General features: G+C 44.8%; 1 protein-coding gene across 1 annotated transcript in view; it reads left to right on the plus strand.

Moving 5' to 3' along the window:
* The first annotated feature begins 1544 nt into the window (after window positions 1-1544).
* The window catches only part of MMP21 (matrix metallopeptidase 21), a 40987-nt gene continuing 24599 nt past the window's right edge, over window positions 1545-17932 (plus strand). Inside the window, exons 1-4 of the mRNA XM_033943275.1 lie at window positions 1545-1698; window positions 9689-9721; window positions 9833-10388; window positions 16456-16595. Of these exons, the coding sequence (XP_033799166.1) occupies window positions 1585-1698; window positions 9689-9721; window positions 9833-10388; window positions 16456-16595 (843 nt within the window). The 5' untranslated portion in view covers window positions 1545-1584. The remainder of the gene's footprint in view (window positions 1699-9688; window positions 9722-9832; window positions 10389-16455; window positions 16596-17932) is intronic.

Raw genomic sequence — 17932 nt, forward strand, 5'->3', positions numbered from 1 at the left:
GCATTGGATCATACAGTAACTAAACAATTATTTTTTCTTTTTCTCTTTTGACTTTCTTTACATTTGTACTATAATTATTAGTGTTCCTTTCCTTTTTAAGTGATGTACACCGCACTGATGCTGTAACAAAGAGCGGTATATAAATACAAATAAACATAAACACGCTGCTTTATATATACAGTGTGTATATATTTTTTAAAACTACAAGACGTGAGTCCTTGCTTCAGTGCTGACAGTCTAAGGCAGGGTCTCGCAAACTTTGTCGAGCCGCAGCACACTAAACGTAGTGGCCGCGGCTTGAGGCATCTGGAAGTGGGTTGACGTCGACGTCCACGCATGTGCAAGGGCTCTCCAGATGGGCCCTGATCTGCCAGTAGGGGGTGCCGGCAGGGAAGACGCGCGGAGTGAAGGAGCGGCGCCAGCGCCTCTCCTACTTCCCAGTGTCTTTTGGCACACCCGAAATCTCATGAGGCACACAGTATGCGATATGCTGGTCTAAGGGATGGATTGACTGGAACATAAACTGCTAAAGTTCCATTCTATAAAATAGGTTCCATTCCCTGATCTTTTGTGTTAGCATGCCTTTTTTTTAATTAAAATTTTATTGCAATTTTACAAATACAAAAGTATAAGAATAAAACAAAACAATAAGCTACAGATACCAAAATATTCATAATAATATGCAAAATATAGTATAGTTAATATACACAGTAAAGTTAATTAAGATTTACATGAGTCCTTACATATTTATCAAGAAGGGTCCAAATTTTTGTGAATCTGGCTATGTTATTTTGTTTGAATGTTATTATTTCCTCATACTTTCTGATGATACATATGTGATTCCACCATTCGTAAAAATTAAGCCTAGAATTGTCTTTCCAATTGGAAACAATATGGTGTGGATAGCTAAGGCAATCGTGAAATCAAATATTTTTTTATATAACGTTGGTATTGATATATCTGGATTAGAGGAATTCAATATGATTGATTTATAGGACATGGGCAACTCATTAATATTCATGTTTAAAATTGAGCAGATTTTGGACCAAATGTCTGACCAGTAAACTTGTAAGTTAGGTCATTCATATAAGAGGTTAGCGTGCTTTAATACACTGGCCATGGTAGTAAACTTAGCCCTAAGAATGTACCAGAAGCATCCTTCCATGCCCTTACCATAACACATTGTACTACAAATATATCTCCCAACTGTCATCCATACACCACCTACCAGAGGTCATTCTTTCTCCATTTTGTCCTTAGCCAGGCAATTCTACATTAACAGGAAATCCAATGGATCTTCAAAGACAAAACAATTTGACACCACACAGAAATGTCTACATATTTGCTACAAGTTAATGAGTCTCTAGCACACTTTGAAGTTTGTTGTAATTTTGCACATTTTTCTTTGAGGAACTTGAACTGACAGAAGGGGGTCCATGAGCAGTGTTAGGTAACAAGCTGATAGTCAATAAAGCGCACATTTTCTTCTTCGGTATAAAAACAAAGAGGAAGGGCAAAGTGAGCTGAGCTAAGGTAACCATGAGAGCTTTTCCTCAATGGGTGGCTCCTCTTTGCTGCTGGCTAATGGTTTTCAAGCCTGGCCAGCCAGAAAGACTCTTCCACAGTAGGGACCACTCGGATCTCCAGGATTCTTCTTCAGAGCAAGCAAAACCAGTCACTGACCTACACTCAGCTCAGGTAGGAGTTCTTAAGAAATAAATAAATATATATATATATACACACATAATAAAGTTATATTTTATAATGGTGGTTCCTAGCTCTGTCTTTGGGGATCCCCACTCAATTGGATTTTCAGGACATCCACAGTGAGGTTGTATGTCAGGTAAATTTCCATGGAATGGAGGCAATGTATTCAGATTTATCTCTCACATATTCAAGTGGCTGGTCTTCCTTTAAGCAGGCTCGGGAACTGCTGATTTAAAACACTGCATAACCTAAATCAAGTGTACCCAGGTCCTTGAAAGCCCTTTGTCTCCATAGATTGGTTGGTCAATAAAGCGATTCCTGCTTTGGCCAATTTCAAAAAATTTTTTAAAAGAGTTTATGATCTAAACTGGAGCACAATGAGTGCTGGAGGTTGGGGGTTCAAGTTTCAGAACTCTGGTTCAGCAACTGCACCACATCGAAGACCAGAATGTTCCTCTCACACCTCTTCCCATAGAAAAGACTGAAACCCTTTTTAAATCAGAGATAAGAGAATGCTGCCTTCTGGCGCTCCAGCAGGGTTTTTTTTTTAAACATTTAATGTTCTGTTTTCACACCTGTGTGCCTCCAAGTGACTTCTCATATAAGCTTTTCCCATTTTTAATTGTCTCAATATTGATTTAGCTGTATAACACCAGGGTGAAGCTGTGTTTGTTATTATTAGGAAACAGCTTTTTTTTTCTTCCTGATAATTAATTTACATCTCAATTTAATTAGAATTTTTGCCCAGCGCTAGGGTGCCTTGGATTTATGTAATTCATTTTCATTACTTTGCATTGGGTTGGCTTTACAATCCTCTGTTACCAAGTTTTTGCTAGTTAATTGCCCCTTCCCGTGCTGGTTTTCATGAACTGCAATGCGGAATCATTTTTAAAACTGTGTGAAAGTTTTAGACTGCATTCTTTCACATCTTCAGTGAGATATGGATGGAATCGGTGTGTCCCAATGCAGTTCCGAGGCATATGTAACCATTGTTAGCACAGGAGCTATGAATATGCAACAGGTAAATTTGCATAGATTGGGTCTTAGGGCTAGATTCACTAACTCCCGATTCCATGTCCGATCCATGCCCGATATCTTGCAGGCCAACGAATTCAGTAAAGGCCTGCATGCAAATGGGTACGATCATTGACATGCCCCCCACCCACAGCGTGGTTCGCTAGAGAGCAATCCTTGAGCATGCGCAGCCCATCTTCTTTGCCAGACGGTTTGCGCCTGCTCTCAGTAGGAAACTTTTTTTTTTTTTTTTTTTTTTGCAAGCCCGTGGTTTTAACCCACTTTAAGCCTGCGGGTTAAAACCATGGGCTTGCACTGTGGCGAAAGGTGGGAGAGTCGGGGCTGCAGGAGTTCAGGGCAGGCAGGAGATCGGGGCAGGCGGGAGAGTCGGGGCTGCAGGAGTTCGGGGTAGGAAGGAGCAGTGGCGTACCTAGGGTATGTGGCACCCGGGGCCCATCATTTTTTGACACCCCCTCCCCACCCACCCTCCATGTAAAAAATATTTTTTGTAATAACCATGAAACGGTATAAATGGTCAGAATAGAAACAGGCAGTGAAAATTTTCTTATATTCCAAACATAACATAACATAAATTATGTCTGAATTGTCATGACATCAGAAGTACTTATGGTGTAGTTGCAGGTGATACTTGGGACAGTTCTGATTGTGTTAGTTCGGTTTTATGTGTTTTTTGAATAGAAGGGTTTTTATTTCTTTTTTGAAGGTTTTGTAGTCTGTGGTCAAGGTCAATAGGTTGTAGAGTTGGAGGTCAAGTGCTAGGAGGTTGTCGAACAGTTTTTTTCTTTTGATGTTTTTGGTTGGAGGGTGTGTGAATGGTGCGTGAGTTCTCCTATGTCTGGTTGAGGTGGATTTAATTATTTAGCTGACTAAATTAGTTACCCCCCCCCCCATTCCACACACATTAATTCTCTTCCATTTTTGTTCCCATTATAAAAAACACTGATAAGTTCCCAGAAAAAAAATACATTAAAATAAGAAGTGAAAACAAAGGTCCCTACAGATGAGAACATAACATATGAATAGCCTAACTGGATCAGACCAATGGTCCATCATGCCTAGTAGCCCATTCTCATGGTAGCCAATCCAGGTCACTAGTACCTGGTCAAAACCCAAAGAGTAGCAACATTCCATGCTACCGATCCAGGGCAAGCAGACACTTCCCCATGTCTTAATAACAGACTATGGACTTTTCCTCCAGGAATTTGTCCAAATCTTTCTTAAAACCAGCTAAGCTATCTGCTTTTACCATAACTTCTGGCCACTTCATTTTTAAGCTTAGATCTTTCCTTCCAAACAGAGACCTTGCTAGATGTCAAATACAACACAAGGGAACTTCACACGGACTTAGCTGTGCAGGAAATGTGAATCTCCTCATACACCCACCTATAGTGCAAAAATGTGCAAAGGTCTGTTTTTTTTCTTTCGATCACTAGATAGCCTAATGACACACAAGCAGCACTGTTACAAAAGGTCAATGATAAGGTTAACAAAGTTTCCTTCCTTGGACCACAAGGAAATACTGACAAACCACTGGAAGAGATCCCAAAACAACTACCTAGGCACAATACCCAAAGACCCACTCAGTGTGTGAACTAGTTGAGTGGAGTGGACTAACTGGGGGGTGGAAATGGGCCCGGAGTTTGCTCAGGAGAATTTCCCAGACCACCTCTTCCTCTCAACACATTGACACACTACCGCCACCACCACCACCACTAGGAACACCACACTGGGTAGGCCAGCAATGCTTATAAACTTTATAAAACACATTATTATATTTTTTTATAAAGCACATATTTTAACTGAACTCTCTGACATCCTCAGCCTTTCCATTCACAAAAATAGAAGGAAGAAAAGTTCCCATTTCCTGCTGTCTCATGTCCCCGGTCTATACAATATTTTTCTTCTGCAGACCCTTCAAAAGTCTGACCAAATCCTCATTTCACTTGCATTATAAAGTACTGAAGATGCCATCTCTCCCCAATCCCAGGTCCTAAAGTCTGAGACAGTAGCGCAAACTGCCCGATTCAGGAAGAAAAATTTCGATTCAGCCTATTTAATTGGTTTTTCGATTCGATTTTCCTGCCCAGTTGGGTGATTTTTTGGTTGGTTTTATAGCTTTTTCACCCCCTTTGGCTTCTCCTAACCACACTGGCGCTGTGGTGTAAATAAAATAAAGAAACAAAAAGGACTTTTCCTCTTTCTGTTAAATCCTAGCTCACGTTTGCAGTCCAACACTAGCTCTGGCAGGATACACATTTCAAATCTGACATGTTATAATCACAAAACAGAAAATAAAATTAATTTTTCTACCTTTTGTTGTCTGGTTATATTTCAAATCTTGTTGGTCCAAGGCTCTGGTTTTCTTCTGATAACTTGCTTGCCAGGGTCTCCTTCTTTCTGCATGCTAACCATCCATCTGCCAACTCTGTCCTCCCTTTCCATTTCCCTTCCCTTCCCAGGAAGTCTGGTATCTTTCCTTTTTTTCATCTCCCTCCACAGATCCACCTTTTCTTAAATACCCTTTCATCCGGCATCTCTCCCTCCTTCCCCACCATCCCAGAGTCCACCATCTCTCCGTTTCTTTTCCTAATTACCCTCCTATCCAGTATCTCTATCCCTCCTCCACACCATCCCTTGTGTCCAATTTCTCTCCCTTTCTGTTCCTTCCCTCCCTAAATCCCATGGTCCATCATCTCTCTCCCTCTCCTCTATTTTCAGACCCATTATTTCTTCCCCCCCCCCAAAGTTTGGCATATGCATGTCTCTTTGAACACCCCCTTCCCTCCGTGTACTTCTAAATCATGGTCCCCCCCAAAGGCCTGTCCCCCCTTAAAGGTCTGCCTGTCCCACCTTGAAGGCCTGCACCCCCCTTGAAGGCCTGTCCCTTCCCCTTGAAGGCCTGTCCCCCCTTGAAGGCCTGCACCCCCTTGAAGGCCTGCACCACCCCCCTCAAAGGCCTGCACTCCCTTGAAGGTCTGCACCCCCCCCCGAAGGCCTGTCCCCCACTTGAAGGCTTGTACCACCCCCTTGTAGCTTCTCCCCCCCTTGTAGGCCTGTCCCCCCCCTTGAAGGCCTGCCCGCCTGCCTTGCCCCCCCTTGAAGGCCTGCACCCCCTTGAAGGACTGCATCCCCCCCCGAAGGCCTGCACTCCCTTGAAGGTCTGCACCCCCCCGAAGGCCTGTCCCCCCCTTGAAGGCCTGTCCCACCCCCTTGTAGGCCTGTCCCCCCCTTGTAGGCCTGTCCCCCCTTTAAGGCCTGCCTGCCTGCCTTTCCCCCCCTTGAAGGCCTGCACCCCCCCTTGAAGGCCTGTCCCCCCCCCTTGTAGGCCTGTCCCCCCCCTTGAAGGCCTGCCTGCCTTTCCCCCCTTGAAGGCCTGTTCCCCCCCTTGAAGGCCTGCACCCCCTTGAAGGTCTGCACCCCCCCAAAGGCCTACACCCCCCCTGAAGGCCTGCACCCCCCTGAAGGCCTGCCTGCCCCCCTTGAAGGCCTGCACCCCTTGAAGGTCTGCACCCCCCCCGAAGGCCTGTCCCCCCTTGAAGGCCTGCCTGCCTGCCTGTCACCCCCTCCCCCTTGAAAGCCTGCTTGCCTGCCCGCCCGCCCCACCCTGAAGGCCTGATGCCCCGACTCACCCCGAAGGACCGCTCGCCCCCCTGGCCTCCCCGCACCACCTATGAAGCAGCCGCAGCAGGATCGCGAAGTCAGCGTCAGCGATCCCTGCGCTGCTTCCTGCGCCACGGTCCCGCCCCTCCTCTGACGTCAGAGGAGGGGCGGGATCGCGGCGCAGGAAGCAGCGCAGGGATGCTGACGCTGACTTCGCGATCCTGCTGCGGGCTGCTTCACAGGTGGTGCAGGAAGGTCAGTGGGGCGAGCGGTCCTTCGGGGGTGGCGGGGGACTGAACGGCAAGGCCGGGAACACCCCCTTAGGGCTGGTACCCGGGGCGGCCCGCCCCCCCGCCACCCCCTAGGTACGCCACTGGGAAGGAGATTGGGGCTGAAAGTAGGAGTTTGGGGCAGAGAGCAGAAAAACAGGGCAGAGAGCAGGGCGGCAGAAGGCAGGGCAGTCGGAAAGGACCTAAACGACTGGTCCTCAGCAGTCGCTTGTTTGTGATCGGCCAGCCCAATCGGTGCTGCAGGGTTTTGGTTTGTGAATCGCTGCCTGCCATCATTTGAATGCCGTTCCCCCTCATTTGAATGCGCAGATTGGAGGATGATCGGGACACAGATTAGTGAATCGGGTTGGAGGGAAATCGGGTTGCAAAGGGCTCGCAAACCGATCGGTACACAATCGGTTTGCTTAGTGAATCTAGCCCTTAGTGTTCTCAGCTCTTGTGTCATGCATATTCATTATGGATCTGTGAAAGCCAGCTCAGGGGTCCTTTTACTAAGCTGCAGTAAAAATTGGCCTTAGCAGTTAGCACACCCTTGTGTGGGTCTTTCTTGCAAGCTAAGGCTATTTTTTCCACTGCCATAAAATACAACATAACATAAAATTTTATTTATATACCGCAATACACCGTGAAGTTCGATGCGGTTAACAGGTTAAAAATTTTCTATTTTTTCCATGAAAGACTGTGCTTTAACATTGCCATTAGCGCGTGGCCCTTTCAAAAAATTATGCCACCTATTATGCACCTGGATGCAGTAAGGGCTTCCACATTATCCATGCACTAACCAGTTAGTACATGGTATTGTAGATATGCTAACTGATTAGTGCAGGAATGCCCTCTCTTAAACCCGTCAAAAAAAAATATTAACCATGTGGTTAGCACATGCACATGGCAAAACTAACATGAAATGCTTTAGCTCATCCTGCTTTAGGTCATATTTACTATGCGAGGCACGATTTAGCACAGGGGTGGGCAACTCCAGTCCTCGAAGGCCAGAATCCAGTCGGGTTTTCAGGATTTCCCCAATGAATATGCATTAAAAGCAGAGCATGCAAATAGATCTCATGCATATTCATTGGGGAAATACTGAAAACCCGACTGGATTCCGGCCCTCGAGGACCGGAGTTGTCCACCCCTGATCTAGCGCTTAAGGCAGATTAGTAAAAGGGCTCCTCGCTTAGGCACACCTAAGCCACTTTAGCCTTTAGCCATCCCTTTTATCATTTTCGTCACCCATCTCTGTACCTTTTCTAATTCCGCTATATGTTTTTTGAGATACGGCAACCAGAATTGCGCACATTATTCGAGATGCAACCATACCATAGAGAGATACTCACCTTAATTCCTTTCTATGTTATTGCGAGCCCTTCAGGAACAGATAAAAACCTACCACATCTAAAGATATACCACTATAATAGCCATCACACTTGCAGGTGTCTTAAAAATTCAGGTACAGTAGGTATTTCTACATTCCAGGTTGGCTTATATATTTATTACATTACATTACATTAGTGATTTCTATTCCGCCATTACCTTAATTAAAACAGTTCTAGATAATAACGTCCTTCTTTTCTACCCTGGCCTTTTCTTCCTGTTCTATCATCATTGAAAAACTTTCTAATTTTGGTCCAACCCTAGTACCACCCAAAACAGATCTCCAATACGTTTCCTTGCTATTTAGATGAACTGCAATGTAAAATGTCCAGATTTGGTCTTTTGAAAATTGTATTAATGCATTTTCAGCAGATAGACCTTTTTTTTGTGAATGCCATTTTCAGACTTCTATCTGCTTTGAAAATGAGTGTCATGGAGTCCTGAAATAACCAAGCTGGGTTAATGACATAAATAGGCCAGTGGCTTTCATGCCTTTGACCCCACAGCCAGTTGGGTTTTCAGGCTGTCTACAATTAATTTTCTGCAGAACCAATATGGAAACCAGAGCTCTGCGCAATTGTTAGTTTACCACATAACACATGTGGTTTATTATCATAAAAAGAATTTCTATATATAACTAGAACATAAAAACAAAAGAAAACATCTCTATCCATCTTACACTAATCCCTTCATTCCTACTATTTTTCTTTTAAAGTACCATACTATTCATTCTCAAACATTATTCTCAATCTTTTCTATTTCTTAAACCTTTATTTTCCTTTTCATTCCTGTTCTCCTCTTCCAATCTCTTCTCAGCTTCTCTCAGCTGCATTCTTTCTTCTTTTATTTCAGTTTCTTCTATTAATATTTTTTTTATTTTCCTATATTTTCTCTCCCTATTGAATTTTGATTTTCTTCTTCTCCTCTTATCCATTGGGATTTTTTTAAACCTATATTTTTACATTCTGCCGTCCTTTCACCCTTCTTTCCATCTTTCCTCTTTTTCTCTTTCTCTTGCACCCTCCATCTTTCTCAACACATTCTTCCTTTCATCATTTAAAAAATTTTATTTATATACCGCCTATCAAGGTTATCTAAGTGGTTTACAATCAGGTACTCAAGCATTTTCCCTATCTGTCCTGGTGGGCTCAATCTATCTAACGTACCTGGGGCAATGGAAGATTGAGTGACTTGCCCAGGGTCACAAGCAACAATTCAGAATTTGAACCCACAACCTCAGGGTGCTGAGGTTGTAGCTCTAACCACTTCTTCCATCTCTTTTTCCTGCCTGCCATCCCAACAGCAGCAGCAACTCTGATCAAATACAGTTCTACCCATCTCCAATCTCCCTCCACCACCAAGTTCCTGCTTTGAACAGGTGGGCAGAAAGAGAAGGGGATTGGGGTGGGGGGGTGGGGAGAGGCTGTAGGGACAAACAGTGCTGTGCACTCTCTCATCTCCCTGCAATCTCCATTGCTACCATTGTTCAGTGCTCTTATAGGATCAGTTAAACAGCAGGAAGGTGAGGTCAGATTGCAGTATCTCTTCCAACATGCAGGATTTTCCTGATTCTGGATGAAAAATTGACTGCCCAATCAAACTGTCTCCTGTGAAATGCATGATATTGTACAATCTAGATTCTATTATAGCTGTGATATTGAAAATTTGTTTGTGTCTTGTTACAGCAATTCTTGTCTAGGTATGGATGGACAGAACCCGTTAACTGGGAGGAAAGCTTCTATCAAAATATCCCAGCAACAAATTATGATCAATTTCCAATAGAAATAGATCTAGTGCAGGAAGGGATATCCATTTCAAGGCGAGGGCAGGAATTTCCAATAGAGCCTGCCAAAGATCCTGTTTTCACAGAGGCACTGAAAAAGTTTCAAAGGGCAAATGATCTACCAGTGACTGGGATATTAGATGATGCCACCACAAAAGCAATGAACAAACCTCGGTGTGGTGTTCCAGACAATCAGGTCACTGAGAATAAGAATGCTACTCTTGTTACTCCTCAAAGCAACACCTTCATACAGGTGAACGATACAGCCCTCAACCAATCCATAGGCTCCAACTACACCGTAAATCATGAAAAATCACCCTCAAGAATCCGCAAGAAACGTTTTCTAAACATGTTACTCCCTCCAGACAGAGATAAGAATGGACAAGTTGTACTTGACAGAACTGAGACAACAGCTTTTGCCAGGAGAAGTCTGAAATGGAGACTGATTGGGGAGGGATACAGCAGCCAGCTCTCCATAGAAGAACAAACATATGCCTTTAAGTTGGCATTTCGAATGTGGAGTGAGGTTACGCCTTTGGACTTTGAGGAAGACACTACCTCACCAATCTCCCAAATAGACATCAAGCTGGGTTTTGGAACAGGTACCATGTTATTCTCATACGTATATCATCACCTGCTTCATTATTTTCATTGTCCTGTTCATGTCAAGTAAACATGTGGCCTAATCTCATTGCTAGAGTGGAAAAAGAGGTTTACAGAGCACCTGCACAATAAAACCCAACTAAATAATCAAACTATAGGCTACAGCTAGAATTCATAGCATCTATAAAAAAAATATCCTGTGTCATAATGATGAAATGACCCATCTTAATAATAGAAAATTGCATAGACTCACGGGCCAGATGGTGCTGGTAGCTTCCAAAAATTACATTAGTGCCCAGCAGCCGAGTTAATCAGAAAACTGGAATGCAGTGTTCCGACAAAAGTAAGAAACAACAAATATTTCAGCTTTTCAATAAAGAGAAGACAGCCTTAAATAAATCACCAGAAAGAACGGCAGGCACTTCATTCATATTAAAACAAAGAAATAAAGCAAAATTCCATTAGAGTGTGAGATATCAAGCAGCGTATAGGACTCCTTTTAGAAAAAACTGCAGTAATTGCTCCAACACCCAGAGGGATAATGGGCATAGGAGCATTTGCCATGTGGCAGTCGCTACTGCAACTTTGTAAAGGGGGGGGGAGGGGTTTATAACATGCTCTTTTGTTTCATGTTAGCATCTTCTCTTTGAGCAGATGCACTAGAAAAAGCACGTTAGCTGGCTTTGTGGGTTTGTTCATATTTTTTTGGTCTGTTCGAACATGAGAGGGTGCACTCACATCCATTACATTTTTTGATAAGAACATAAGATTTGCCACTACTGGGTCAGACCAGTGGTCCATCATGCCCAGCAGTCTGCTCACGTGACGGCCCTTAGGTCAAAGACCAGTGCCCTAACTGAGACTAGCCTTACCTGTGTATGTTCTGGTTCAGCAGGAACTTGTCTAACTTTGTCTTGAATCCCTGGAGGGTGTTTTCCCCTATAACAGCCTCCCGAAGAGCGTTCCAGTTTTCCATCACTCTCTGGATGAGAAAGAACTTCTTACGTTTGTACGGAATCTATCCCCTTTCAACTTCAGAGAGTGCCCTCTCGTTCTCTCTACCTTGGAGAGTGTGAACAACCTGTCCTTATCTACTAAGTCTATTCCCTTCAGTACCTTGAATGTTTCGATCATGTCCCCTCTCTGTCTCCTCTTTTCAAGGGAGAAGAGACCCAGTTTCTCCAATCTCTTACTGTACAGCAACTACTCCAGCCCCTTAACCATTTTAGTCGCTCTTCTCTGGACTCCTTCTTCATGTACGGCAGGGGTGTCAAACTCAATAACGGCCCGATATCCAAAACACAGGCTCTAGTTCTAGTTCAGTGTATCGCAAACTGTGTGCCACGGCAGATTCCAGGTGTGCCGTGAGATGCCGGCTGACTGCTTACAGGACATGCCTCTCATGGCGAGAGACACGTCCTGTAGACAGTCAGCCGTCGCTGATGACTCTCCCACCTCCCTTCCTCTAGGATCCCCCACCGGCAAAGTGACAGGTTCAGAGTCGTAGCCAGAGGGCCTCTGCGCATGCACAGATATCTACAAGATGATGTCACACATGCACGTGATGTCATTGCTTCGACGTCCATGCACTTCCGGATGTGGCACTGGGTTTAGTGTGTTGCGGCACCAAAAAATTTGCAGAACACCGTTCTAGTTAGACTGTTCTATGTCAAACAAGATGGGGGGTAGTGGCATAGCGAGGGTAGAAGGTGCCCAGGGCGGTGGTGCCCCCCCCGTGCTCTCTTCTCCACCCCGCTCCTTCTGAGCCCCCCTCACCACACTCACGCCCTCCCTTGCCCCCCTGTACCTCTTTAAATCTTCGCCAACATAAGCAGCTTCTCCAGCCTGCTGCTTGCACCGGCATTGGCTTTCCCCCCTAATGTCACTTCCTTGCCCCGCGACCCAGAAGTGATTTCAGAGGGGAGCCAGGCCGGCGTGAACAGAAGGCTGGAGAAGTTGCTCATGCTGGTGAAGATTTAAAGAGGTTTGGGGAGAAGGGAAGGAAGGGTGCAAGTGTGATGTGGGAGGACACAGAGATAAAAACACGCCCACCAATATGGAACCTGCAGTGCTCTCCCCCCCACCCCCCCACCCCTTACCATGGCACTGGGGGAAGGGGGTCATGATTATGTTGTATTCTGGAAGAGTGAGAGCACTTTTTCACCAACAACACTTCTCTGTATTGGTTCAATCAATCATTTTGTCAAGGCTGAATTACTGCAATTCAGTGTATTTGGGTCTTTCAAAAGGTCAGTCTGCAGAGACTTCAATTAATACAGAAGAATGCAGCTAAACTTATTTTCGGTAAGAGTAAATTTGATCACGTAACCCCTCTGCTCAAGGAATTACATTGGCTTTCAGTGTATCTCAGAATTCAATTTAAGTGCATTTGTATTGCATTTAAGATCCTATCTGGCATTTTTGCCACTTTGATTCCTTTAGACTGGAATGTTCATAGATCTCATCTTGCCAGAAGTTCTCAAAAATTAAAACTTACATTTCCCTCTCTCAGTGGTAAAAACAGAACCTTCAAGAGATTTAGTTATTCTTTTGCTTTTAAATTAACCGAATTCTGGAATGCTTTACTGCTTACAGTAAGAAGTTTAGGTTCTTTTGCTTTGTTCCAGAAAGTTCTGAAAAATTTTTGTTTGCTAAACATTTTGGAAATTAACTATTTCAGTCTACTTTTTCTTGTCAAATTTATGTATTATGTTTTACATCATTGTAAACCGAGTCAAGCTCCTCTTGGTTGATGACTTGGTCTATAAAACTAAGTTTTAGTTTAGTTTATATATATGGGGCCTATTTACTAAAGTATATCAGTATTCCAGTTCCAGTTATTGGAGTAAATTACCTGTAAAGTTATATGAAATAAGTACATAATTAACTTTTAGGAAAGGTCTGAAAATGTGGGGCCCAATTTTCAGTCCATGACAATCAGCAATCTGCTGACTTTAGCCAGCGCCATACCCAGAAATCCAATGTCAGGTAATGTCCAGCCTCCGACACTGAATTTCGGAGGACCTAGAGCTGAGAAAAACATAGCCAGTTAAGTTACTGGCCAGTTAAGCACTTAACCTAGTGTATTGCAAATGGTGCGCCTCCTGAGATTTCAGGTGTACCATGACATGCTGGCATGGAGGAGAGTTGTCCACGCCAGCTGAATGCCTACAGGACTGATTATAATTATTAGGGCTTTTTAAAAAAAAAAAACAACAACAAACAAACATAAAATCACTAAAAAGTGACATATATTGTGTTGGTTTTCAGTGTGCTGAGGCTACTTTTAGTGTGGCGTAATAGCTACATGTGAATTTTGAAATTAGCGCCTGGCCATTAGCACTTGAACCTTACTGCCACCTATTGAGTAGCTCTGTGCAAGGCCTTACCTTCTTATTTATTGGAACATTCACTCGCCAAATTTTACATAGCTTTAAAAACTTATCTTTTGGAAAAATAGTTTGGGCTAGATTCACTAAGGACACCGATCATGTCCTGACCACTTTGCGACCTGATTTTCCTCCGACCCGATTCACTAACCTCGTGTCCGATCATCCACCGATCCGATCCGCGCATACAAATGAGGGAAAATGGCATGCAAAATAGGAAGGACACAATTCACTAGACAAATTGAGGCATACCGACTGGGCTGACTGATCCAAAAACAAGCAACTGCTGAGGTCCAGTCGCTTGTGCAAAAATCCTGTTCTGGCCATAATTCTCCTTCTCTTGCTGCCCTGCTCTGGCCACCCTGCTCTCTGCCCCGATTCTCCTGCTCTGGCCGCGATTCTCCTGCTCTGGCCGCCCTGCTCTCTGCCCCGATTCTCCTGCTCTTGCCACCCTGCTCTCTGCCCCAATTCTCCTGCTCTCTGCCCCGATTCTCCTGCTCTGGCCGCCCTGCTCCGTGCCCTGATTCTCCTGCTCTGGCCGCCCTGCTCTCTGCCCCGATTCTCCTGTTCTGGCCGCGATTCTCCTGCTCTGGCCGCCCTGTTCCGTGCCCTGATTCTCCTGCTCTGGCCGCCCTGCTCTCTGCCCTGATTCTCCTGCTTTGGCTGCCCTGAAAGCCCCAATTCTCCTTCTCTGGCCGCCCTTCCCCCACAGTGTGAGCCCATGGTTTTAACCCACGGGTTAAAACCATGGGCTCGGGAAAAAAGTAAAAAAAAGTTTCAAGCTGCTTTGTAAGCATGCGCAGACCATCTACAGGCAAAGAAGATGGTCTGTGCATGCTTTGGGATCACTATTCAGCGATCCATGCAGTCAGTTGGGGGCGTGAATACGATCGCTCCCATTTGCATGAGGACGCTTCGTGAATCAGCCCCCCGGCCACAGATCGGATCCGATGACTCACTGATTGGATCGGATCCGTGGGCTTAGTGAATCTAGCCCTTTGTTTCCTGTTAAGCTTTTGTGAGAGAGGTTTGCTGAGAGCTTAACCATGCAGCAGTTAGCGTTTAATTGTATATGTACCTTGTATGATTATTTTGTTTCTGTCCTATTTTTAATGGTGTTCTTTTTCATTTTATATTAATTTCAATTGTCAACCACATAGATTTGCGCTGCAACAAAGGCAGTAGATCAAAAGTAATAAACGATAATCTGTCAGTGCACACCAATGCTCGCATGCTAATTAGTGCAGGGCACGCCCCCAAACACACCCCTGGGCTAAAGAGTAAATCTATTTTTTACTGCATGGGAAGCATGCATCATTTCTAAAACTACTACAGGACACCTGAGTGTGCTCTGTGAAAGTGTCCTTTTTTTTTTTTCATGCAACATATGTAAATTATTTGGGGGATAGTTTGTGGTCTTGTGGTTTGCAGAAATGTTTTATATGTTGCTGTATCTATGCGTTTATTGCATTTGTCATGTTTTTTTATGATTTTATTATGTACGTTACTTTGTAATCCGCTTAGAATTGCTGGATATGCAGACTATAAATTTTTTAAATAAATAAACCTGTGTTAAGCACACTCTAGTGCAAAGGACACATCCCAGTCAGGTTTCAGGATTTCCCCAATGAATATGCACGAGACCAATCTGTACACAATGGAGGCAGTACATGCAATAAATTTCATGCATATTCATTGGGGAAATCCTGATAACCTGATTTTATTTACACTGGACTACCGTGTTTCGCTGAAAATATGATCCAACCCAAAAATAAGCCCTAGCATGATTTTCAGGGTAGGTCTTAATATAAGCCCTACCCCCAAAATAATCCCTAGTCCTGGATTCGCAGGCAGCAGCCCTTTCTCCAGCCCCCCTCCCCCTGCCTCCGCCGCTCAGCTGAACCCCCGCTGACTCTTCCATCTCTCCCTCCCGTCCGAACCCTGCCGACCGTGAGACCTACTACCTCCCTCCACAAAGCAGTGTCGGCAGCACTCTAAACAAGCTGCTTCGTGGCCTTCTCCCACCTGGGCATTCCCTCTGACACATCACTGATGATGTCATAAGCAACATGGTGCACAGAAGGCCCCGGCAGGAGAAGACTGCGAAGCAGCCTGTTTAGAGTGCTGCCAAAGCTGCTCTGTGGAGGGAAGTATGTAGGTCTCATGGTTGGCAGGGTTCAGATGGGAGGGGGAAGGATGGGATGGTCAGCGGGGGTTAGGCTGTGCAGCAGGGGGGGCTGCTCAAGGGTTCTGCTGCAGCAGCATGGAAGGGAGGGATAGAAGCCTGGTAAGGGTTCTGCTGCACGAGGGATGAGAGGGAGGGAGGAAGGGATAGAAAGATGCTACAGAGGGAAGGCACAAGGGGATGGGTGAGAGGGAAGGAAAGATACAGCACATGTGGGGGAGAGAAAGGAAAGAGGAAGAATTGGGGTGGAGGAGAGGAAGGGAGAGATGATCATTATACATGAAAAAAATAAGACCTAATGCATTTTTTGGGCCCAAAATTAATATAAGAAACTGTCTTATTTTTGGAGTAACACATTTTGATTAACTTTTAAGAGCTTTACCACCTCATAAATGTATACCAGAAATCCCAGAGACACAGTCCATGGACCTTCCCTTCCATGCTCTCCAGCTCTGGTACCTGTTAAAATGCACTTCTTTCTGGCTTCTACAGGTCGGCACTTAGGTTGTGCACATACATTTGATGGTGAGGGGCAGGAGTTTGCACATGCCTGGCTACAGAGCGACATTCACTTTGATGACGATGAACATTTCACAGCCGCTGACACCGAGAATGGGATCAGTCTTCTGAAAGTAAGATACCCAGCATATTCTTGCTTACTTGATTTCCACCTGAAGATTACTACAAGCAATGTATAAACACTACAGGGGTAATTCTATAAGGAGCAGCTTGCTTATAGGCTTATGCACATAAATCGTGGTATTCAAGTCGCTTAGGCACGTAAGCGTCCGCTGCATGTAAATGCTTCCATTGCATGCAGATTTCTCTCATGAATGTTTATTATGGATATCCTGAAAACCCAACTGGCTCAGGTGTTTCCAGGACCAGGATTAAGAACCACTAGGCTAGTGCACAAATGTGTGCATGCATAGGGTTACCAGATGTCCTGGAAAACCCCGGACATGTCCGCTTTTTAGACCGTTGGGTGCCTGGAGGGATTTCCAAAATCTAGCAGTTTGTCCGGGTTTGAAAGTCCCTGAGCTTGGGGCCACATCTGGAGGCCCTCTGCGCATGCACGGACATCGATGTGATGACATCATATGCGTATCCATGCACATGTCATGATCGCATCAATGTCCTTACATGCAAAGAGGTCCTCCAGACCTCAGGGAAGGAGACAGAAGGTTCAGCTGGGGTAGGGCAGGGGGTAGAATAGGATAGAGCTAGAGATGGAACAGGGCGGGGCCAGACATCCTTTTTTTTTTAATGATGAAATCTGGCAATCTTATGCATGCAAGTTATAAATAAGATCAGTTGCAAATGTAGCAGTAATGCAGCAAATGAACTGAAGTAGGGTTACCAGATTTTCCATTTGGAAAATCCGGACCTCTAGACCCACCCCTCCACCCCCGCCACGTCCCCGCCCTGCCCCAGCCACTCCCACGCTGCCTGCTCTTGTCGGGCAGGAGGGCATCCACACATGCATGGATGGGCTCCTGCCCAACAGTGATTTGTTCCAAGCTTTTCAAAATCTGGACAAAGTGCCGGGTTTTGAAAAGATGTCCAGGGAAATCCAACGTTTGGTAACCCTAAACTGAATCCCATTCAATTCCTATGGCAGGGGTAGGGAACTCCGGTCCGCGAGAGCCGTATTCCAGTCTGGTTTTCAGGATTTCCCCAATGAATATGCAATAGATCTATTTGCATGCACTGCTTTCAATGCATATTCATTGGGGAAATACTGAAAACCCGACTGGAATACAGCTCTCGAGGACCGGAGTTCCCTACCCCTGTCATATGGGCTTCAGTGCATCTGCTGCAGGAGAATCATTACTGCGACTTTGTAAAAGAGGGCCTAATTTTTTCCATGAAGTGTTTGCTATCTCCATGAATGGCCAGTGTTTTGCAGTCTTCTGACTTCAGCTTGCTGCTTCAGGAAAATGGCACGGGCCTTATCACATTCCTATAA

Source organism: Geotrypetes seraphini, chromosome 4 (genome assembly GCF_902459505.1).
Source record: "Geotrypetes seraphini chromosome 4, aGeoSer1.1, whole genome shotgun sequence".
Classification (NCBI taxonomy): Eukaryota; Metazoa; Chordata; class Amphibia; order Gymnophiona; family Dermophiidae; genus Geotrypetes; species Geotrypetes seraphini.